This window comes from Sarcophilus harrisii, chromosome 3 (genome assembly GCF_902635505.1).
Source record: "Sarcophilus harrisii chromosome 3, mSarHar1.11, whole genome shotgun sequence".
NCBI lineage: Eukaryota > Metazoa > Chordata > Mammalia > Dasyuromorphia > Dasyuridae > Sarcophilus > Sarcophilus harrisii.
In genome coordinates, this window is record NC_045428.1 from 369184878 (window position 1) to 369209733 (window position 24856).

Consider the following 24856-nt stretch of genomic DNA (forward strand, 5'->3'; position numbering starts at 1 on the left):
TGTGAGTACTTTGTCCATAGGAATATAATTTTGGTTGCTAAATTTTATAAAATTTTGAGGCTTGGGTACTAGATTTTTTTTTCCCTAAAAGCTGGGAAATTTTACTTTTTGTCCTGGGCAAGCTTTATTTAGGATTTCTTGAAATATAGTTCTGAGTCCTCAGAACAAATTATTGCCTCTATAGGAGAGACAGAGCAATTTTACACTTCAAACAGTCTATATACTCTGGAAAGAATAAAACTAACTTTCAGCTCTAAAAGACCATCAACTTAACCACAGATAGCTAGTAGCTTCATCTAAGTTCTCATGTGACAGCCTAAAAGAAAGATTGCATATTTAAAGGGAGTTGGGGGGATATTGTAAAGTATCATTTTAGTCCTTTTTGGTTTTTTTCTTTTCTAATTTAAATTCTTTGAAAAACTCGGAGTTGTGTAATTCTACTGTGAATTAAACCATAGTAATTTTACCCTGAGAAGCATTTTTAAAAGGTTGTTTTTTTTTTTTCAAAAAGCCAGTTTACCTATTATGTGCTCCCAGATCTCTTGATTGCCCTTCTGAACTTAAGTTTTTACCTTTTCTTTAAAACAGAGCTGTGATCTTTTTTCCATCTATTCAGACTAAAACTTAGGAAATATTAGGAAATCCTAAACCTTGAATTAAGCCTTTTAAGGCTTTGTGATTTTTTCAGCCAAGCAAACATCATTATCTTATTCTATAATAAAATTTAATTTTTGTGCCAGCTAAAATTTTGTTTTTAAAAGTTTTGAAAAATATATATAACATACTAAATTTAGAGTCAGTAGACTTGATTCAAATCTGGTTCTCTTACATATTGCCTATATAACCCTGAACAAGTCAGTTTAGCCTGTTACCTTATATGCAAATCAGATGATATCCAAGATTCCTTCCAATTCTAAATCCTGTCTTATTGTGAAATACTTCAATATTGACAGTCCTGAACTTTTAATTGGATCATATTCCTAAAGTTTATAAGTCAATATTTTGGAACTCAAAATACTTTGGAGCCTGAAACATACTGAAAGCCTTCAATTCTGAAATTTCTATCATTTCTACTATTTCAGTCACCTATCATTCACCAGATCTACTCCCTTTCTGAAAAAATAGGAAAATTCCCTTTCGTATTAATTTATTTAAATTAAATAAAATGTTGGTGAAATAAACTCCCTTCCTGTGGTCTGAAACTATTTTTGTCTGTCTGAGTTAAAGCACCAAAGAGACATAGAGCTAATAATCAGTAATTTAAATTTAAACTATTCCTTACCTATACCCAAGGTTTATCGTTGTTTTGGACAAGTCAGGTTAGAATATGGATTATAAAATAAAATTTGTGAAATATATTTGTTTTCTACTTCATTCTGACCTGTCTAAATTATCTATAAAGCCAAACTGACTAATGTCCCAGTTCAGATGACATGGAAATTTAGTATTAACTGCTATAGTGAAGTTCAAGTATTATGGGGAAAAGGCCCTAAAAAGTAAACATTGGGCTTTTTTTTTTTTCCACATTTCAAGATGAAGAGCAAGTGGCATCATTTGATGTATTTTAATATGAATAATTAGTATTTGTGTGGAGAAATAAATAATTCTCTAATCTGTAATGCTCCCCAAATTCTGCCAATCAAATAGGGCAACTAAGCTATGTTGATATGAAGAATAGCTAAGTTCTTCAGAAAATCCATTACATTATCAGTGTGGGTACTACCTCTATGAACATAGATTGCATTTCCTCCATGAATCAGAAAATAACCACAAAGGGTATTATCTCTCTTCCAGTCAACTATGTTAAAAACCTTTCTGCCATCCTTCACTCTTATCATCTACTCACATACCTAGTAAATTGCCAAAATTTGTAATTTCTTTATATCATCTCTTACATGTGCCCCATTTCTTCATTAGACAGCCTCCCCCTACTTCAGACCCTCATCACATCTCTTCTGGACTCTTACAATAGTGTTCTAAATGGGCACCTTTCCTCAAATCTTTCTTAACTCCAGTATATATACCAAAGTGATTTTTTCAAAAAAAGCATAGCTGACCATGTTACTGGTTCTCACATCCCACTCAATAAACTGCACTGGTTCCTCATTACATCTAGGATCAAATAGAAACATTTCTATTTGGTACTTAAAAGTTCTTCAAAACCTGTCCCTTCCTAACTTTTCTATTTTTTAAACCTATCCATAATGGTCTACTTACTATTCCTCACACACAGTACTCCATCTTCCATCTCTGTGCCTTTGTCCCCATGCTTGGCAAGCACTCCTTTCTCTTTTCTGACTTTTAGAGTCCCTGGCTTCATTTAATATTCAGCTCACAATCTGTCTTCTCTAATCCCCCCAGCTGCTTGTGCCTTCCCCCCAAGACAACTTTCCATTTACTCTGGATTTATTTTATATGTGATAATTTCTCTATGTTACAATCTCCCTTATTAAAATGTAAGTTCCTTAAGAACAAAGGCTTTTTGCCTATCTCCAATACAGTTCCTGGCACATATTAATAAGTGATAATAAATACTTTTTAATTGATAAGTTAGTGTAGCCAAAAAAAAAAAAAAAGTCTACTTTTGGTCACCCTTCTGTGAATGAGCCTTTCCAAATTTATCTCAGTTGGTCTTGAGTCACTGGGTCTTTGCTTAAAACATTTCCAGCTTGCTAAGACTTACTTGCTAAAGTTTATTATCTCTTAACATATATTTTGAGAACCCTGGCTCATCTCCACATTGTGATAAAGCACTGAAACAGGAATTTAGTGGAGGAGTATCAAGAAACTTCAATAATCCATGAACATGGAGTTCTCTTGGACATGGCCCATTAGCTCTAAATCAAATAGCCCACCCTAGGACACCCCACATACTCAGAGATCTGATATGTGTGTGGATGTGTTAGAAGAGGAAAATACCCCTGAATATTCACCATCATCATCTTGGCAGGCCTATTTTCTACTCAAGAACTCTGATACCTTCTCCCCTACTCTGGAGGTTTCCATTTCTATGACATTCATGTAATCCTCAGTCTGAAACCCAAACAATACCCTGACCATTGCCAAAGACATCCTTTTCTATCCTCATCTCATGTTCTTAGCTTTCTCCCTGTAAAATAGAAGTTCTTATTTCACTTTTTTGAATTAAAGATCCTTTCAGCCACTGATAAAACCTATAAACTCCTTCTCAGAATAATGTTTTAAAATGCATAAAATAAAATATGTAGAATTACGAGCTAATTACATTGAAATACAATTATCAAAAACAGGTGATGGAGCTGTTGTTTTTTTAAGTTCATAAACCCCATATTAAGAATGTATACTGTGTATAACATATTGGATTGCTTGCCATCTAGGGGACGGAGTGGGGGGAAGGAGGAGAAAATCTGAAACACAAGGCTATTCAAGGGTCAATGTTGAAAAATTATCCGTGCATATGTTTTGAAAATGAAAAGCTTAAAAAAAAAAGAAAAAAAAAAGAATGTATACTGTAGGATAAAGGGACATTCTTTCCCATTTCATATTTCTTTAAGACACATGCATCTTGACAATAGGGCCTGTTCTATTCCCTTTCACTATACTTTTCAGAAGGTCCTAAAAGAGTTTAAATTTTTCTCTATCAAAATAAGTAAATAAAGAGTTGAATTGAATGTTATCTTTATACTTTTGCTAGCTCTGGCCCTGAGGGGAGATTAAAAATAGATTAGTGATATATACTTTAGTTAAGGAAAGCTGGAGCTATTTAACATTAAACTACTTTAATAAAATATGGAATTTCAGATTTTGTGGGAATTCTATAACATTTTTTGTTATATTTCAATACTGCATTTGTTTTTAAATAAAAGAAGTCAGGATTCGATAGACATCTACAATAGTAGGGTTTTGTTTTGACTTTTTGCATAATAAAAGTTGTAACTGAACAACATTAGCTACAGACACTCCAACCCACAAATCCATAGAGATACCCTGAAAAGCATTTCAAGAGGGATCCAACCCTCTTTCCCTCTTTGGTAAAAGATAATTTGCCATGATAGTAGTTGAATAAGGAAGGAACTCAGAATGACAGACTATGACAAGACTTTTGAAGAAAAAAAGCCTGAAGTGATTGAATTCTCCTGACTGAACATGCATTCTAAATGTCTCCATGCCTATCTAATTTGCTGTTGTATATTCATCAACTGAGATAACAGGATGACGTAATGGGACAGAGGAAGGCCTTGAATTGAGGAATCCCTGGCTTGAAGTAATGCCTCTGTGACCATGGGCAGGTCCCCAATCTCTCAGAAAACTATGTAAACTATAAATTACAAATCCACAGCAAATCTATCCTGATAAAGGGGATTTCTACATCAGAAGCCCCCGTACTAATAAATATACCATTCCAAGCCAAGAAAATTCTGTAGCCAATATAGTAATGTGGAAAAGATATATGAATACATAGATGGACAGAATAATAGAAAAAACTCTGGATTTTGTCACACTTGGAATTAAAGTCAACCGAGGTATAAAGCTCCAAGCATAATCAATTTAGTAGCAAAGCATGAATTTGCCAATAAGCAGGGTATTAGTCCCTTTAGTTAGATAAGGCCCCAAATGAAGGTCAACCAATCATTTTTATAGACAAAAGGAGGAGACAAAAATAGACAAAATAATGTAGAATCATAGATGGGGAAAACAATATGATTGGTTACAAAGTCTGAAGTATGGAGCACAATATGATTAACTGAAAATGGGAATTGTCGGGGCTAGCCACAACTTTTCACTAGTAAATTCTGATTCAGTCCCCTTCTTGACTAGTTAGTGCCACAGCAATAGCAAGCCAGACTTTTTTGAAGGACAGCCAGTGTTACAGAGATAACAGACCAGACTCCCCAGCATCCATCTGCATCCTTCAAGGATAACAGATTTCCTTGACACAAGAATAGAACAGTAATTAGCTGAAAAACTGAACTTCTCAACTCAGAGCCAGTGAGTGATTTACAGGAAAGCTGAACTTCCAAATTTTTAACTTAGAGACAAGTGAAACATGATATAGGTAATTACAAAATCAGAAGTGATATAAAATGAAATCACTTAGAGATTTTCTCAATTTTTAATTTTGAGTCAAAAGACCTGGATTCAAATCTAGCTACCCACTATGTATGTGATTCTAAATCACTTCACTTCTCAGATGCATAGTTTTCTTATCTGTAAAAGAAGAGGGAGGGATGGGAGGAAGTGAAAAATAAGATTGGAGGAGGGCAAAAAGGACTAAGTGACTTTTGAGATAATTTCCAGCTCTAAATCTATGAATATCCTAATTTGGTATCAATTATGAAGTACTGTCATCTCTCAAAACCTGTTTTCATTTGCAGTGAAGGGAATTTGGCTACAAAGCAGGTTGTATTCCTTCAAAGGCCTATTATGTGGAATTCAGCTGTACAAACACCAGAGGTAAGTTTAAAAAAAATTTTTTGTATATTTATATAGATATAGTATATATAATATACTCATATACATACATGTATATATGCATTCATACACATATATGTGTGTTGGACATAACAGCAATATAAATTCCCATTAATATTTATCCCCTCATCCCTATTTCCTTATAGCAGATACAGATAAGGAAATTGGGCTTTACGAGGAGTTAATCTCCAAACATGAGAGTTAACATAATATTTGTAAAATACTTAGCACAGTGCTAAGTCAGCATTTATACCCAAATCATTTAATCTCTCTGGGTCTAGGGGTCAACTTTCCAAGACATATATGTAAGCGAGACATGCTGATGTTACTGATTTGTTTCAATAGAGGAAGTTTCCACATCCGGAGTTTCCCTACAAAGAAATAAAGTCAAAGATCTAAAGTTTCCCTCTGTGCCCCGCAAAGTTAGATATCATCATGAGAGAATGGGATGGTAATTAGGAAACATAAGAAAATTTTGAACACTCAAATTATTTAAATAAGCATTCCTGATCTTAGTTATGAATACTCCCTGTCAAGAGTATTATTTTTATAGTATCATGCCAAAAATGCTAGCCTACCCTCAGCAATGGGTATATTGATTTCCATTTTCAAATTGAAAATTACCATCTATCTACAGCTGGATAGGGCACTGAATAGACCAGTAGGCTTGGAGTCAGGAAGAACTGAGCTTAAGTCCAGTTTCAGATACCTACTAGTTATATAACTTGGTCAAGTCACTTAACCTTGTAATGCCGAAAGAAACTGAGACAGAGATTAGAGACCAATTCAATAGTTTATTAAATGGAGAGAAATACTGGGACCAATAGATCCTGGGGCTAGAAGAGACTATCATCTCAAAGAGTCTAGCCCCGAGTATTGGGGCAGCAAGCCTTTTATGGAATAACAAGAACAATGACATAATGCAGAGACCTAGGTGGGGATAGCCTCATAGATGGAGGTTACTGATATTCTAATGACATTAAGGAATGTCTATAACACCTTTATCTCAACCATTAAGAGGGAACAGTCATGACCTTAAGGCAGAATTATGAAATAGGACAAATGGAGGAACTGGTCACCCCATTAAAAGTGACCTTTGGCATTAGAACCTTTCTTCCTCCAATGCCTCAATTGTAAAATTGGAATAATAATAGTACTGACTTCTTAGGGTTGTGAGGATCAAATGAGATAACATTGGTAAAGTACTCAGCACATAATAAGAATTTAATACTTATTCTCTTCCTTTTATCTTCCCAACAACTCATAGTAATTCACAAATTGTGAAATAATATTGTAATGCTGCCAAAATGTATTTCTTCCTTTCTAGACATTATCAAAAAGACTCCATAGAAATGTTCCCAAAATATGGAAGTTTAATATGTCTAAAGTGGCACATGCAATGTTTATTCATGTTTTGTTTTCTTTTTCAAGAGATGAAGATGGTTGTAATAATTGGAAAAATGCATGTGTGTGTCTAGTGGCTTTCTTTTGTAGCTTACGGAATATGTTACTTTAGTGCAATTGTGGATTGCCAAAAACTAGAGATCTTTGAACATAACTTGGATAACTACTTGTCAGGACTTTTTGAGGAGAGTTCCTGCTGAGATGGAGATTGAATAAGTGGGACTCTGAGATCCTATCTAATTCTGAGAGTTTGTAATTTTGTGAACCATCCATATTCAGGGGGTAGAAGAAGAAAGGAGAGAAGTTTAGGCCAAATTTAAGAGTAAAAGGGAAGAGTACTAATAAAGAGCCCTTAAAGATGGTCATACTTATTATGGGCACCAAAAAGTATCATATGCAAACATTTAGTACCAACAAGCCTAGAAATAAATATAGGGACATAATTATGTTCAATAGGCATTTATTGAATTGATCTACAAAAAAAAAAAATTAAGTAACTAGGTTGACAGATAGTCACACATATCTCCAAATTAAATCATATCTTCAAGTAGCCCAGTAGATTTAGTTGTTGTTCCATTGTTACAGTAGTGTCCAACTCTTCGTGACCCTATTTGGGGTTTTCTTGGCAAAGATACAGGAGTGGTTTGAAATTTCTTTCTGCAGCTCATTTTACAAATGAGGAAGCAGAGGCAAATAGAGTTAGGTGACTTGCCCAGGGTCACACAGCTAGTAAATGTCTGAAGCTTGATTTGAACCCAGATCTCTCTGACTCTAGACCTGGCACTGTATTCACTGTGCCATCTAGCTGCCCAAAAGATTTAGGACTAGCTGCTAATCACATGGTAATGGAAGGCTTAGGAAGCATAACTAATTTTTTATCTATGACCCTATTACATATATATATAGTATGTTCAATGTTGCTTCATCCTTAACAGACACAAAATTATGAATTAATGTAACACAGCTTATAAAATAAAGAAAATTGGCAGACTAGAAAACTAGAAGATCCTTTAACTGAGCTTTTCCTTACGCCTCTGGTTCTAGGAAAGATCTTGCAAAATAAGAACTTAAATGACAGAGAAGTACCACCACACCAGTGCAGCAATTCTAGAGGATAATACTTGTTTTTTAAAAAAAATCACAGTCTAAAAGATTGTCTATAATTACCTATATTCAAGAAACATTTATCCAATCATATAAGGTAGAAATTGCCATGGAGCAAATTTTAGTTGGTTCAATGTAAGGGAAAATGTTGGGACTATTAGGTGGCTCAGTAGATAAGAGTGCTGGCATGGACGCAGGAAGACTCAGCTTCCTAAGTTCAAATCCACCCTCACTTATTAGATGTGTGACCCAAGGCAAGACACTTAACCCTTTTGCCTCAGCATCTTCCTCTGTATAAGGAGCTAAAGAAGGAAATGACAAACCACTCCAATAACTTAGACTTCAAGAGGTCTTTCTTTGAGGGACAGGTTACTACAAATTCCCATTTAACTTGGCCTAGACTAAGGCACAATTGAGGGATCTTCTAAGTCTTTGATTCCTTATTGTGGAAAACACTAGTAAGTGATGGAAGAACTACAAATAGAAATAAGACATGACATAGTCTTTGACCCCAACAGGATTACAATATCAAACAGGTTAAGATATGTACAGAAATAACTAAATTTCTAAAACTTCTGCAGTCTGGTTTATGACTTTATCATTCAATTAAAAATGCCTCTTCCAAGGTTACCAATGATCTTTTAATTGCCATACCAAGTGTTGTAATTTTTTCATTCCTCATCCTTTTTGATCTTTCTGCAGCACTTGAGGAAGCTAATGCCCTCCTCCTAGATACCCTCTCTCCTCTTGGTTTTCAGGATGCCATTATCTCAGTTCTCTTTCTGTCCAACTGCTCATTCCCAGTTTTCTTTATTGGTCCATATCATGTCCACAGAGCCAGCAAGGTTCTGCCCAGGTCATCTTTTTTTACTCTATATTATTTCACTTGGTGATTTCATCTACTCTCACTGATTTAATTATCACCTCTATACTGATAGTTCTTAGATCTATTATATACTCAGTCCTTCTTAGCTAGAGTCAGGCATCTCCATCTGGATGGTAGCTGATGGACGACCTATGTTTTCTTGGTGTTAATTCTTAGGCCAAAATTAGCCCAAGCAGCAAAGACTCAGCAGAGACTTGATCCATATTTTCTTGTCTCAGCTTTGTAGGCTGCACTGAGTGCACAGCCATCTCACACCAAGAAAACACAGGTCCTCCACCAGCCGGGACCACACCATCCCACATGGAACCATCAGTTACAGCAAATGGTGAAGTTTGGGATGCTGTGGATAAGTTCTCTCACCTTGGCAATGTACTTCCCAGGGATGTCCACCCTGATAATGAGGTTGACACACGCTTGCCAGAGCTAGCTCAGTGTTGGGAAGGCTCCAAAGGAAAGTGTGGGAGAGGACAGTGTCGACTGACTACCAGACTGAACGTGCACAGAGACGTTGTGCTGACCTCCTTGCAGTCCATCTGTGAAACCCGACATTACATCAACACCATGGCAGGAAACTGAGTTGCTTCCACTTAAATTGTCTTAGGAAGATTCTGAAGATCACCCAGCAGGATAAGGCACCAGACACTGAGGGCCTTTTTTGAATTAGCATTCCAGCTCTGCTGCAGAGAGCACACCTCAGTTGGGCTGGGCACGTTCAAAAGCAAATGTGCACTTGCCAAAAAAGATTATTTTATAAAGAAATCACACAGGGCAAGCACTCACAAGATGGTCAGAAAAGGATACTAATCACAGTCTCTTTTAAGAACTTTGAAATTAATTGTATGACATGGAAAACATTGGCACAGGACTGCCCAGCCTGGCATGCCCTCATCAGATAATCACAGTCGGACCACTGTGACTCAACTTTAACATAGTGACATCATTTTGGTCCTTTTCAAGAACAAAAGACTACAACCAACCGCCAAAACAAGCATCTCCAACTGCCATAAAACATCTTGAACTAGATATCCTAGAAGTATCTCAAACTAAATATATGCAAATCAAAACTTGTTATCTTTACCCCCAATTTCTCCCTTAAAAAAAAAAAAAAAGATTTTCCCCCAATAACGTGTAAAGACAATTTTAACATTTAACTTTTTAAAATTTCGAGTTCTAAATTTTCTCTCCTTCCTTTATCTTCCCCTGTAATGTCTGGGCTAGCTCGCTGGAGGGCCTCAGGATCAGTCAGAGTCAGGATCAATCAAAGTCCTTGATCTTTAGGAGGAGAAGTGAAGGAGGCAGGCAAGCTGCCAAGCGCCTCATTAAAGATGAATCCTGGACGCTGGAGTCTGGAGTGGAAGTCTTTCCTGCTAAGCTCAATGTGGCAGAGAGAGTCTGACCCTCTCCCTCCACCCTCCAATCCTTCCCTATGATTACCTCATCACAACACATTCAGCAAGTGCCAGTTGTGAGGAGAGCCATCACATCACCATATCACCTAATTCTATGTTTATAGAACCATTATCTCACATTGAGTACTTAGCCTTAAGCACTCTGCCGTATTCGATTCAAGTACACCTTTTCAGAGTTCCAGCCCTCTGCAATTGTTCCAGGGCTCTATATTCCCCCACCAAGACAGTTAATAATTTGATATAGGTTAGATATGTGCAATCATATAATACATATTTCCATATTAATCATATTATAAAAAAAGAAACAGACATGTGAAAAAAGAAAAGAAAAATTAAGTGAAAAGAAGTATACTTTGATCTGCAGTCAAACTCCATCAGTTCTTTCTCTGGATGTGTTTAGCATTTTCATCATGAGTCCTTTGGCATTGTCTTAGATCATTGTATTTCTAGGAGAGTAGCTAATCATAGCTGATCATCATACAATCTTGCTGTTATTGTGTACATGGTTCTTCTAATTTTGCTGGGCTTCATTTTGCATCAGTTTCATAAGTCTTTCAAGATTTTTCTGAAAATTGGCCTGCTTGTCATTCCTTATAGCATAAAAGTATTCCATTACTATCCTATACCACAACTTGTTTAGCCATTCCCAATTAATGGATAATTCTCTCAATTTCCAAATTTGCCAACTGAAGATCTGCTATAAATATTTTTGTACAAATAGGTCTTTTCTTCCCCTTCCTTTAAAAAAAATCTCTTTGGGCTATAGACCTAATAATGGTATTGCTGGTTCAAAGAGTTGTAGTTTGTTGTCTTTTAATCATACTTATGCCCTATGGTCCATTGATAGTTAATTCTATAATCTTTATACCTACATCCTTTAGGATGCAAGAGAATATTTTGAAGTTTGTAATTTACTATTTTAAAATTCCATATAATATAACTGATTTTTTAAATATGAAGGAAGTCTACAAAGAGGTTAATCATAGGCACTTCACCCAGAAGAATATGTATATATTAAAACTTAAGGCTCAATTTCTAATTAAACTTAACTTGTTTAACTTTGATGAATGTCTGATTTTCCTAACAGAAAATCTCAATTTACTTAGTCATTTCAACATAGCACATATGGGTGGTTCAGGCTGGAGCTAAAATATCTTAACAATTATAACAGAAACACTATTCTATAAAGTCTATTATTTTCCTTAGTTAAAACAGAATATTTTTTATGTCAAAACTAAATATAGATAAAGCACCTGGCATGTAATAAACACATTATAAATGTTTATTGAAATGTTGAATAAAGGAATGCCATTGACACTGGAGAAATTAAACTGTATATCTCATAATTTTAAGTTAGTTAAAATTCATGTTACCTCTAAGTGTACCAGGTATTTGGTAAGAATTTCATTTATTATTATTATTAGTGCATTTATTGATTTTAGCATCTCTCTTTGTAATAGTAAAGAACTAGAAATTGGGGAATAACTGAATAATTTGTGGTATATGATTGTAATAATATACTACTGGGCTATAAGCCATAATGAATGGAATGATTTCAGAAAAACAGAAATACTTGCATAAAATAATGAAGAAATAAATGAACAGAACCAAGAGAACATTGTATATAGTAACAGCAATTTGGTTTTAAGAATGATTTTAATTTAATAAGTTATTTTGTCTATTATAAATACACAAATTAATTTTAAAGGACATATGAAGAAATATGCTATCTGCATCCAGAGAAAGAACTGATAAATAAAAATACATATATGTGTGTGTGTGTGTGTGTGTGTGTGTATGTATATATATATTACCTATATTTAATGATAACCAAATCTAGGGGTGGGGGAAGAGGGATGGAGGAAAGAAAAAAGAAAGTAACATGGTAATTTTGTTGTATATTTGAAATATAGTAAGTTGCACATACTAGATTTGCAGTTTCATATGCAATCATTTTTTTTATTGTACTTTGTCATGGGAATGCTTGTTTTATTCCATAAATTAAAAATAAAATTAAGAATTGCATTATAATTAACTAAATCATTAATGGAGAAATCTACATTTAAACAACTCTGAGGTATTTTTCATATCTATAAGACTGTCAAACATGACAAAAAAGAAAAATGATTAATGCTGCAGGGAATATGAAAAACAAAGATACTGATGCACTGTTGGGGAAGTTATGAACTGCTCCAATCATGCTGAAGAACAATTTGGAACTATGCCCAAAGGGTTATAAAACTGTTCAAACACTTTAAACTACTATATTCGAAGGAGATCAAAGAAAAAAAGGACCTCTATATATAAAAATATTTAAAGCAACTTTTTTGTGGTGGCAAAGGATTGGAAATTGATAGCATATCCATCAATTGAAGAATGGCTAAACAAGTTGTAGTATATACCTGTGATTAAATACAATTGTGCTACAAAACAAGGGGGATGATTTCAGAAAAACCTGGGAAGATACATGAATTTATGCAAAGTAAAGTGAATAGAACCAAGTGAACATTAAACATAGCAACCACAATATTGGTTTTTTTTTTCATATTTTATTTATTTATTTTTTTTATTTAATAGCCTTTTATTTACAGGTTATATGCATGGGTAACTTTACAGCATTAACAATTGCCAAACCTCTTGTTCCCATTTTTCACCTCTTACCCCCCACCCCCTCCCCCAGATGGCAGGATGACCAGTAGATGTTAAATATATTAAAATATAAATTAGATACACAATAAGTATACATGACCAAACCGTTATTTTGCTGTACAAAAAGAATCAGACTCTGAAATATTGTACAATTAGCTTGTGAAGGAAATCAAAAATGCAGGTGGGCATAAATGCAGGGATTGGGAATTCAATGTAATGGTTTTTAGTCATCACCCAGAGTTCTTTCTCTGGGCGTAGCTGGTTCAGTTCATTACTGCTCCATTGGAAATGATTTGGCAACCACAATATTGTAAAGATGAATAACTTAGTTACTATGATCAATACGATGATCCAAGATAATTTCAAAGGATTCATCATGGAAAATGCTATCTGTTAAGGACCATGCCTAGGTGAAAGGGCAGGTCAATTCTCCGAGAACCTCCACAGCTGTGGATCATAACACTTGAAGGAGTTGCAAAGCAGCCTTTGCAGATGTTCTTTGTGGATTGGGAATGAAATAAATTGGAGGCAAGAAGGAAGAGGAAAGAGGTCAGAGAATGCAACTGCCTCTCAGTCTTCTTGTATCATCATCATCCTCTCACATGAAAAGATCCATTCTACAGGTCTGAGTTACACCTCCAGGCTCCCATATCACAACATATGACACCTGAATGTTGGACATAAGAAACACAAGAAACAAAGAAGATCAGCGCCTGAGAGCTGTTCATGAGAGTTCCTTCAGTAACCCCATGGGGAAGGAAAGGGAGAAGAGACCCATAAGACTTTTTTAGTCGGGGTAATTAAATGGGCCAATACCTCAAAGAGCTGAATCAGGAGACTGATGAGAGACTTAAAAGCCTGTTCTGACTACAATCCTCTTTTCTGTTTGAAAGTTTGCCTCCATGACATCTCACAAGCTTCAACACCTGCTATAGTGCTGTTTACACTCCCTAGCATGCGAACTCAGATACCTTAGCATGTGGACTTAGATAAGAGCTAATGCACAAACTTACTGATCATGCTGTGGGGGAAAAGTAATCACAGTCTCATAAAACAAAAAACGGGGAATTGTTAAGGACCATGCCTGGTGAAGGGGCAGGTCAATTCTCCTAGAGCCCCCACAGCTGTAGATCATAACACTTGAAGGAGTTGCAAAGCAGCCTTTACTGATGCAGATGATGCTTGTGGATGGAGAATGAAATAAATTGGAGGCATAGGGAAAATGAGAGAGGTCAGAGAATGCAATGGCCTCTCAGTCTCCTTGTATCATGTCTCACAAGAAGAGTTCCATACTGCAGGTCTAAGTTAGATCTCCAGCAGCTCCTGGCAGGTATCTCCCATATCACAACAGCTATCCACATCCAGAGAGAGATGATGGACTCTGAGTGCAGATGGAAGCATGCTTTCTTCCTTTTTTTTTTTTTTTTTTTTTTTTAACATGGCTAATATGGAAATATATTTTGTATGATCTCACATGTATAATGAGTATCATATTATTTGCCTTCTCAATGAGTGAGGGAAGGGCTAAAGGAAGGGAAAGAATTTGAAATTCTAAATTCTTTTAATGAATGCCAAAATTTAATAAATCAATTATTTAAAAAAAAGAATTGCATTCATAAGATGCAGAAGGATTTAATAATAGCAGCATTCATTGCTTATTTCTTTTAATAATTTTTTCCTAGCTCACTCATAATATTCTTCAAAGGATTTTTGTGTCTTCAGTACTAAAGTCAGTTGATTGAAAGAGAAAGGGAAGGGAATAAGCATTTATATAGCACCTACTATACATCAGATATGGTGCTACACTTAAATATTCTTGATACAACAACTCTGTGAGAGAGGTGCTATTATTTCTATTTTATAGTTGAGAACATGGAGGCAAATATAGGATAAATGACTTGCCTCAGGGTCATATAAGTAAATAATAAGTGTCTTAGGCTGAATTTGAATTCAGGACTTCCTGATTCCAGACCCAGTGTTCTGTCTACTTTAATACCAGTTGAAATTTGAGATATCACCATAATCATCTTTGCCCAGGAATCTATATAAATTTAGATAAAAATGATCATTCCATGGATCCCATAGCTGGACATGTAAAGTAAAAAGTGAGAAGGAGAAACAAATGTTAAATCCATTGGAAGTCTTGATTTGTGTGACTTACTTTCTCTATTAGTCCCCAAAATAGACCATCTCTATAGAACTTGCTACACAAACTCAGAGTCATCTCCACACTATACTGAGGCATTTGGGGAGGACTTTTCATGAGGCATTCTCTTTGTCCGTGAATCAAAAATATTATTTCTTTTTCTTCTCTTTTTTATGATTAAATAAATAAACATATATTTAGGTCATTTGTGTAACAAGTCAAGCTAACTAATTGAGTACCTCAGGTTCAAAATCAGAGGAAAAAGATACAGTTTTCATATAGTTCATAATTAACAAAAGGAGATTTACCCAGCAGTGTCAAGGGAAGGATGTGGTACTGATTTAGCTGAGTGCAGTTTCCCTCTGCTGGTGTGGAAAGCTACTACATCAGAAGCCTCCAGAGAGGAGCTCCTTGTGTTTTTGTCCTCAAATGACCAGGAAATGCCTTCAGTGGCCAGAACCTCAATTCCCTATGCCAATAAAGCCTCAAGGATAGTTGCAGTACCTTTTAAGGAAAAGTTAATAGCTTTCCCTAATAGCATAACTAATCTAAGTTATTATGATGTGAATCTAGACTCAATTTTCATCATACAAATATCTAGTTTTCCCTATTCCATTTAAGATCATAGATTTAAGACTAGAAAGGACTTTGGAAACCATCTGGTGAAATCACCTCATTTTACAGATGAGAAACAGAGGTGGGGAGAGTTAAGTGGTTTACCCAAATTCATTAAGATAACAGTCCTCAGAGATGGGATTTGAACCCAGGTCCTCTCATTCCAGAGACAAGTTGGTTATTACATTTTTAAGCGTAGATTTATCAAATATTAACTTCTTATATGGGTATTTTCTTTATGTTCCATTTATCTATTTCTTTCTATTTCCAATACTAATTCTTATAATTATTGCTTTAAAGTACACTTTTTTTTTTTTTTAAGTTCTTAATCTTCTTGCCCATCTACTTTTCTTTTTTAGATGTATTTTATTCTGGTCTTAACAAAGACCAAATAAAATAAGCAGTTCCATTTTACAAAGTAGAACAGAAAAAAAGGCTCAATTATAAAATTGAGTTCTACTATGTAAAACTTGCTTTTCTGGTTTACATATATAATAAATTTAACATGTTGCTTTCAAAGCTATCCTGTTTATTTGGTTTTTCCTTCTGGTCTTCATTTAATTTTCTTTTAATATTCTCTGTTGTCCCTGTGCATTCTCCATCTACTTTTCCATGTAAGTTATAATAATTTTATTATATTTGTATTGTGTTGAATTTTAAAATTCATTTGAGAAATATTGGCATTTTTTTTTCTATATTAGCGTGGCATAACCTTGAATAAGCTATTTGTTTAATTCTTGTCTGATTTTTGTAAAAATAATTTTGAGGTTTTTTGTGTCTTGAAATGCCGAAATTTTGTATATAAAGTTCAGCATTGAAGAAAGATTATCCCTAAAGAAAGGAACCACTGAGAAGCACAATGTCAGAAACAAAACTAAAATTTTAAAACTCCTAAGTTATTTTGTAGAGCAAATGATAACAGATGGAAAGCCCAAATATAACATCACTACCTAGAGAAAGTTTAAAAAACTAAAAGAAAGTCTTTGGCATATTGTGTGGCTCCTCTCTGGAGGATGTAGGTGAAGCGATGAACAAGGGAGATAGGATGGCAGGGGAGACAGGCTTAAGTCTGAAAGACCACGCCACAAGTGCTTCTTCCCATACACACTACCTTTGTGACCGCAGGTAAGACACATTACTTCCCAGTGGCAGGGACAGCACTCTAAGCCTATAAAGTACAGGGTGAACAAGAGTTCCATTAGAAGAGAAAGCATGAATGGATCATAATCAAGAAACGGTATCTGACTTAATTAGTTTTTGCTTATGCTTTCTATTTGTTAACCACAGTGATAAGCATTGGGAATACAGAGAAAGGAAAACAGTTCCTATCTTTAAGGAGCTCACATTCTCAAAGGGGTGACACTATGTAAAAAAAAAAAAAAAAAAAAAAAAAAACTATACAGTGGAAAAGGAAAGGCACTAGAAGTAGAGGGATGGGAAAGGCTTCTCACAGAAAATGGGATTTGAGCTTCTTGAAGGAAGCCAGGGAAAACCAAAAGCAGAATGGAGGAGGAAAAGCATTCCAAGCATTGGAGATGTTAATATTATTATTAACAATAATAATAGTAAAGTGGCTAACATTTGTATAGTTATTGTATAGTATAACAGGCACTATATTAATACAAATATTCTCTTATTTGATGCTCTCTGGAAGTAGGTACTATCATTATGCTAATTTTACAGTTGAGGAAATTAAGTGATGATTTGCCCTGGTACATACAGGCTGACTCTGAAATTTAAGATCTTCCAGCCCTCATTTACCAAGCCATCTCGCTGCTCCATGTATGTAAATTTTGGGGGACTTACTAGAGAGGAGATTCTTTGCCTCAGTTGCTACCTAGTTTTAACCACTGAGTGAGTGTCTCCTGAGTCACCTGTAAAGGCCTTAGCTTAAAGACCAAGGTGCATCCAGACCATCTCCAGCAGTCCTGATTGTGTCTGGTCTCTAGATCCAGATGACTCAGAAGGGAAAGTGAGGCAGGTGTCCTTGCCCAGCCCTCCCCCACTTACTCCAACTCACTGACATGTCATGGCATCACCTCCCTGATGTCATGTTCCTCATCAGGAACATAAGGCAAACAACAGCTGCTCCATATCAATAAAAAGGCACAGGATTAGAAGACTGAGCATCACATGGGGGACATATGGCAAGAAGGCCATTGGTCCTGGGTCTTCTTTCTCTACAAAGCTGGATCTCTGAAACTCGGGGATAACCTAAAGATAGCTCATGTTGCCTCCCAAGGTGAATTTGGCAGTAACATTAATCATAAACAACCTTGTTCAAACATTTCAGCCATGTCTGGTTCTTCACAACCCCATTTGAGCTTTTCTTGGCAAAGATACTGGAGTGGTTTGTCATTTCCTTCTTCAGATCATTTTACAGATGGGGAAACTGAGGCAAACAAGGTTAAGTGACTTGCTCAGAGCCACACAGCTGCCAAGCATCTGAAGCCAGTTTTGCTCTCAGATCTTCCTGACTCCAGATTTTCACCGCTTTGCTGCCTTATATGTATATATGTGTATGTATGTGTATATCTTTATATTTACTATTGCTCTCGTTTGTTATTAAATTACTTATAATAAATTAATATGTATTTAAATATAAGTAAAAAGGATAATTATGCAAAGGACCAGTGGGTCCTCAGGAACTACAGAATGAGGAGTATAGCCCCCCCCATAGGAGTTATCCCTTAAATCTAAGGGACCTGCTACCCAATCTGCTACTAAGTGTGAATTAGAGAAGAGTGAACCTTGAGAGGGGGCCTCATAAACATCATGTCTACATCACTCATGTAAAAACCATGTTGGCATGGTCACAAACCCTCTGACCTGAATACTTCTAAGAGCATGTATGAATATCCATCTCTTCCATCACATTACTACATTTACAACATGATTTCAAGGGGAAAATACTACACTGGTCTTAGCAGACAAGCAGTGGAAAGCTTTATTCTGACCTTAGACTCCACCACTTTGAGCCTCAGTTTCCATAGTAATCTTTCAACCAGAAAACGTTTATTAAGTGCCCACTGTGTTTCAGGAACCATAAAATAGAGATAACAAGACCCGTACTGCCTACCTCAAAGAATTATTGAAAAGGAAATGCTTTGTGGATTTTCAAAGCTCTCAATAAATGTGAGTTATTGGGGACAGCAATTCTTCCACCTTCCTCCTTTCATCAGGTTGTTTTTCTTGCTTAGATTGGTGTCCCTAGCAGAGACCATGTGATGTTATCTTTATTCTGAGAAAGATCAAGGATGCTGTGAACACTCATTAATCATTTATTGTTAAAGATAGTTATCCTTAACACAGTTCTAAAGCATGGTCACTGTTACATTGCTTGACATTCCCATTTTGCCAGACAGTGGCAAAGACCTTGGGCTAAGACCTAAATAAAATAGGAGAGTTTACAGAAACAGATTGGACAAAAGTTATCAAACTGTGCATACCCTTTGATCCAGCATTGTTACTACTGGGCTTATATCCCAAAGAGATCATAAAGAAGGGAAAGGGACCTGTATGTGCACAAATGTTTGTGGCAGCCCTTTTTGTAGTGGCTAGAAACTGGAAACTGAGTGGATGCCCATCAGTTGGAGAATGGCTGAATAAATTGTGGTATATGAATATTATGGAATATTATTGTTCTGTAAGAAATGACCAACAGGATGATTTCAGAAAGGCCTGGAGAGACTTACACGAACTGATGCTGAGTGAAATGAGCAGGAACAGGAGATCATTATATACTTCAACAACAATACTATATGATGACCAGTTCTGATGGACCTGGCCATCCTCAGCAAGGAGATCAACCAAATCATTTCCAATGGAGCAGTAATGAACTGAACCAGCTACGCCCAGAGAAAGAACTCTAGGAGATGACTAAAAACCATTACATTGAAATTCCAATCCCTATATTTATGCCCACCTGCATTTTTGATTTCCTTCACAAGCTAATTGTACAATATTTCAGAGTCTGATTCTTTTTGTACAGAAAAATAACTTTTTGGTAATGTATACTTATTGTGTATCTAATTTATATTTTAATATATTTAACATCTACTGGTCATCCTGCCATCTGGGGGAGGGGGTGGGAGGTAAGAGGTGAAAAATTGGAACAAGAGGTTTGGCAATTGTTAATGCTGTAAAGTTACCCATACACATAACCTGTAAATAAAAGGCTATTAAATAAAATAAAATAAATAAATGAATGAATATTTTAAAAAAAGAGAGAGAAACAGATTGGACTACCTACATATCTGATCATAGATTTAGAGCTGAAAGTGTCTCTCAGGTTCTCTTTAGCATTGATGAGTATTGAGTTGACAAGGTCATTAAGATCATTTTATAGATGAGGAACTTGAAGCTTAAAGGGATATATGACTATTTTAGCACCACTCCCCACCCAGTTGGTAAGTGTCTCAAATAGGCTCTTAGATCACATCCAGAATTGCCCTGTCCTGACTTTACACCACTGGCCTCTCTATTTTTGTTTAGCAGTTGCCAAGTGTCTGGTTATGACTAATGTTTGAATATCTCTTGAATTTCAGAAAAAATCCATGAGGCAGATAAAAACAAGAGAAGAGAAAAGCAAAGTAACTAGCCGGAGCATCGGGCTAGACACAGCTACTTCTTGCCCTGCAGAAAGCAGACACTGGTCTGAGGAACATCATCTCTCTCCTTCTCAAGATCCTTGGGCCAGAGAAGGGACACCAGCACCCTATGGCAGCTTTTCTGGGGTCAGCAGCAGTGACAGTGTCCTGAGGGAATTGGATGACGGACAATATGATCAGGAGGATGGGGTGACACAGGTCACTTGTATGTGAGGTGGGAAATACTTAAATTCAAAGGATTGTAAATAATACAGAAATTTAATTCAATGCTGAATTGAGGACATTACTTCATAAACTTAGATGTAATGTTCTGTGTTTCTCCAGACATATGTATTTTTCTTCTTTGTGCTGGCTTTGGCTCCTGCCTCTAAATGCAGAAGATCTATTATTAGTAAATTTTTTAATTAGGGTTATGTTTATATTTCTCTTGTCAACTAAGAACATCTGTTCAAAATGAGTTGTCATTAGTGTATGAAGAAATAATGTCCTTCCATTTTGCATCTTTTTGTGCATTACATCCCTACACATTTCCGAATTAGACTTACATCAGTCAACTACTCTTCCAGAATAATAGTCCTTTGGAAAACTATTCATCATTGCCCCATACCTCACAAATAGTTCCTAAATTAAAGAATTTTCTAGTAGTTATTTTCCTATATGTAGAAATTCACCAATTTATCTTTATTTGCCACATATATGTATTTTATAGCAACCCCTACTCATTCAGATATTTCTATTTAAAAAAAAAGTTCCTTTTTGTACATTTTTGCTTCTAAAAGAATGCCATATTATTAAATGATTTCATTTATCTGAGACACTGTTTCCCTAGACATCCAGAAAATAACCACAACAGAATGCTATTCACTTATGCTCAAAATAAAAACAACCTACAGTCTCAAAATAAAGGGGGAAATGGGTGGGAATTTAAAGGTAATTTCTCTTTATTAAAAATTTAGAGAATAAAAAACTAAGCAACAAATGATAAGTAAAGCCTTTGTCTTTACAATTTGATAACTTTCTCCTTTTCTTCTCTTTTTTTCTAAATAAAGAAATCTTTAAAACTTAAAATTTTCAGGCCTAGAAGTTCAGCTACAGAAGCAGACCAGTTATTACAGAACCTTCAAGAGGATTTCAACTAGTCTTACCTATGTCGTTTTTGTTTGTTTTTGTTTTGTTTTATTAGGTTCATTGCTTTTTTTGTGCTTTAAAAAATTTTTAATTTATTTTTATTTAAAAACAAAAGAAAAAAGAAAAACAGAAAAGAAATACAAAACAAAAGAGAACATTGTCATGTGCCCAGCAGAATATCCAGGAAGAATTCAAAATATATAATAAATAATTACCAGTTCAAGAAAGTATATATACATATTAGTAGAAGAAATTATATTCATTAGTGTCCATCTTTTCTTTAGTTCCTTGTAAATTATTCTTTTGCTCTCTGTTGCACACTTTTTTTTGCTTTATTCTTTTTCCTCCTTCTTTATCCCTCCTCCCAAGCATGCTATAGTTAAAAAAGGATTTATTTATGTAGATAGATAAATAGACACACACACCTCAAACACTCCCCTCCCTAACTTTCTTATCCCTGCTCACTTTTTGGTTTAATTCTGCTCCTTAACTTGCCTTGCTACTACTTAATCTCCCCCCACCTATGAATCTCTCCAGTCTTCTTTGACCACCCTTCCTTCCTCATCCGCTCATATCTCTCCCCTTATTTCTTTATGGATTTTGGAGGGTGCTATACCTTTCATGGTATACATGTAGTATTGCCTATTTAACCCATTCCCAATGTGAACAGGTTTTCAGAACTAGGCGCCCTCCCCACCCCAATCCTCTGTGACTAATCTTCCTCTGCACCTTATTTGTAAAACATGATTAGTATTTTTAGTTTAACTCTACCCCAGTATTTCTTTTGAGCTACCCTATTGTTGATGTCAATCTTAAACATATGATATACATTTCCTATGTTAAAAAAACACATAAACAATTTGTCCATGTTGAGTTCCTTGAAATTGATCTTTGGTATTGGCTTTTATATGTTAAACTTTATATTCCATTTATTCTATTCTAATCAAGTTTGGTTGATAGAAAGTCTTAGAAATCTGCAAATTTGTTGAATGTCTTTGGGATAGAAGCTTTTTTTATTTCACTGTCTTCCCTATTCCCAGATCTTTCTTCTTTGCCAGTACATTTTTTTAAAATAAGAAATATTTAAAATAAGAAATAATCATGGGGTGGGAGGGAGGATCACGACTCTAGCTTCACTTCAGCTCTCCCTTGACTAACCTGGAGCCCCAAACAAAAACTCCACCCTCCAGCAAGTGCCCAGTCAGCAGCATCCCTGCCCAATGTCCTCTGCACTCACCAGGTGTGCTGGTTCCTTCTCACCCAGAGCAGTGTCTCAGCAGCACAGCTGGGCCTGGCATTTCTAATCAGCTGAGGTTCCTCAGCCTTCCAGGACTCAGGGGTCTCCCCAACTCCTCAAGCTGTCCTAGAGGTGAAACTTTCTGTGGTTTCTACTGAGGTTCCAGCCAAATCCAGCTAGCCTCAGGGCTCCCCACTTGGTGCTTCTGCTGAGTTAGCCTAGAGGTGTTTATCTTCACACTGGTTAATCCCCAGCCTGGGAGCTTTCTTTAGGACTTTTTGGGTTATACCCAGAGGACTTCTGTCATGCCCTAAATCTGCTTGGTTTGTCACCAATTTGTGTGCACCCTGAGGTGCAATTTTTTTCTACTTGTGTGGAAAATCTAGCTAGTTTGAGATTTACCAATCTACTTCACCACTTCCCAGAATCCTCACCTTTGTGATTTTCTAAAGACTTAATGGGACAATTAGGTGGTACAATAGATCAACCCTGGAGTCAAAAAGCCCTGAATTAAATCCGGATACCTGATACTTAATTAGTTTTGTGACCCTGAGTAAGTTATTTAAACACAGTTGCCTTGCAAAAAAATAAAAGTAAATTAAAAAAAAAAAAAACATTTTAAAATTAGATATACATATAGAGTAAAAATAAAGGGTTGCAGTAGAAATTATTATGCTTCAGCAGCTGCAAAAAAAAAAAAGTAGGGGTAGCAATCACAATCTCAAAGTTAAAGCTAAAATAGGTTTAATTTTAAAAGATAAACAGGAAAAATATGATAAAAGTTACCATAAAAACGAAGTAATAATTATACTAAACATATATGTACCAAATGCTTTGGTATCCACATTTTTAAAAGAATAAACTAAATTATGGATGAAAATAGAAAAATAATGGGTGATTTCAATCTTCCCTTCTCAGAACTAAATAAATAAAGAGAGGGGGAGAGAGAGAGAGAGAGAGAGAGGTCAAAGAAATGAATAGAAGTTTAAATAAGCTAGATAGAATAGATATCTGAAGAGAAATGAACGGGAATAAAAAGAAATATGCCTTTTTCTCGGTGGTATATGGTACCTTTATAAAATTGACCATATGCTGATTCTTTTTATATAGCAAAATAATGTTTTGGTCATGTATACTTATTGTGTATCTAATTTATATTTTAATGTATTTAACATCTACTGGTCATCCTGCCATCTAGGGGGGGGGGGGGAGTAGGAGGAGAAAAATTGGAACAAGAGGTTTGACAGTTGTTAACGCTGTAAAGTTACTCATGCATATAACCTGTAAATAAAAGGCTATTAAATTAAAAAAAAAAAAGAAAGAAAAAGAAAAGAAAAAAACCAAAAAAATAAATAAATAAAATTGACCATATGTTAGGCATAAAAACTTTCTAGTTAAGTGCAGAAATATTAAATTCATTCTTTTCAGACCATAATATAATAAAAATTATATTTAATATGGGATCATGGAAACAGATTGAAAATTAAGAGTAAAAAATCTAATCTTAAAGAATGACTGGGTTAAAGAATGTCATAAAAACAATAAATAATTCTTATAAAGAGAAGGATAATAATGAAATGATATTAAAACCTATGGAATGCAGCAAAAACAGTAATCAGAGGAAATTTTATATCTCTAAATGCTTGTAACAATAAGAGAAATAGCAGATAAATAAATCCTGTATGCAATTTTTTAAAATTAGAAAGATCAATTTAAAAATCACCAATTAAAGAATTGGAAATCCTAAAAGTTAAAGGTGAAATTAATAAGATTGTGTGTAAGAAAACCATTGAATTAATAAATAAAACTAGAAGGAAAGGAAAATTACAAATACTGAAATGAATATGGAAAATTTAGGACAGTAATGCACTATTGTTGTGAACTAGTGCCATTCTAGAAAACAATTTGAAACTATGCCCACAAGCATACCCTTTGATTTAGTAATACTACTATGAAGTCTATAAACTAAAAGGATCAAAGAAAAAGAGAAAGGACCCATATGTACAAAAATATTTATAGCACCTGGTTGTGATGGCAAAGAATTGGTAGTTGAGAGGATGCCCATCAATTTGGGAAAGGCTGAATAAGTTGTGGTATATGATTGTAATGGAACACTATCATGATGAGTAGAATGATTTCAGAAAAATCTGGCAAGACTTATATGAACTGAATGAAGTGAGCAGAAGTAGGAGAAAATTGCACACAGTAATAGGAATA

At 35.2% G+C, this 24856-nt stretch overlaps 1 protein-coding gene across 2 annotated transcripts in view; it reads left to right on the plus strand.

Annotated features, from left to right (window-relative positions):
* The window catches only part of RFTN2 (raftlin family member 2), a 79720-nt gene extending 59172 nt beyond the window's left edge, over positions 1–20548 (plus strand). For both annotated transcript variants that reach the window (XM_031960236.1, XM_031960235.1), the window contains 2 exons: positions 5355–5433; positions 20212–20548. In XM_031960236.1, coding sequence (XP_031816096.1) covers positions 5355–5433; positions 20212–20487 — 355 coding nt within the window. In that variant the 3' untranslated portion in view covers positions 20488–20548. The remainder of the gene's footprint in view (positions 1–5354; positions 5434–20211) is intronic.
* The last annotated feature ends 4308 nt before the right edge of the window (positions 20549–24856 follow it).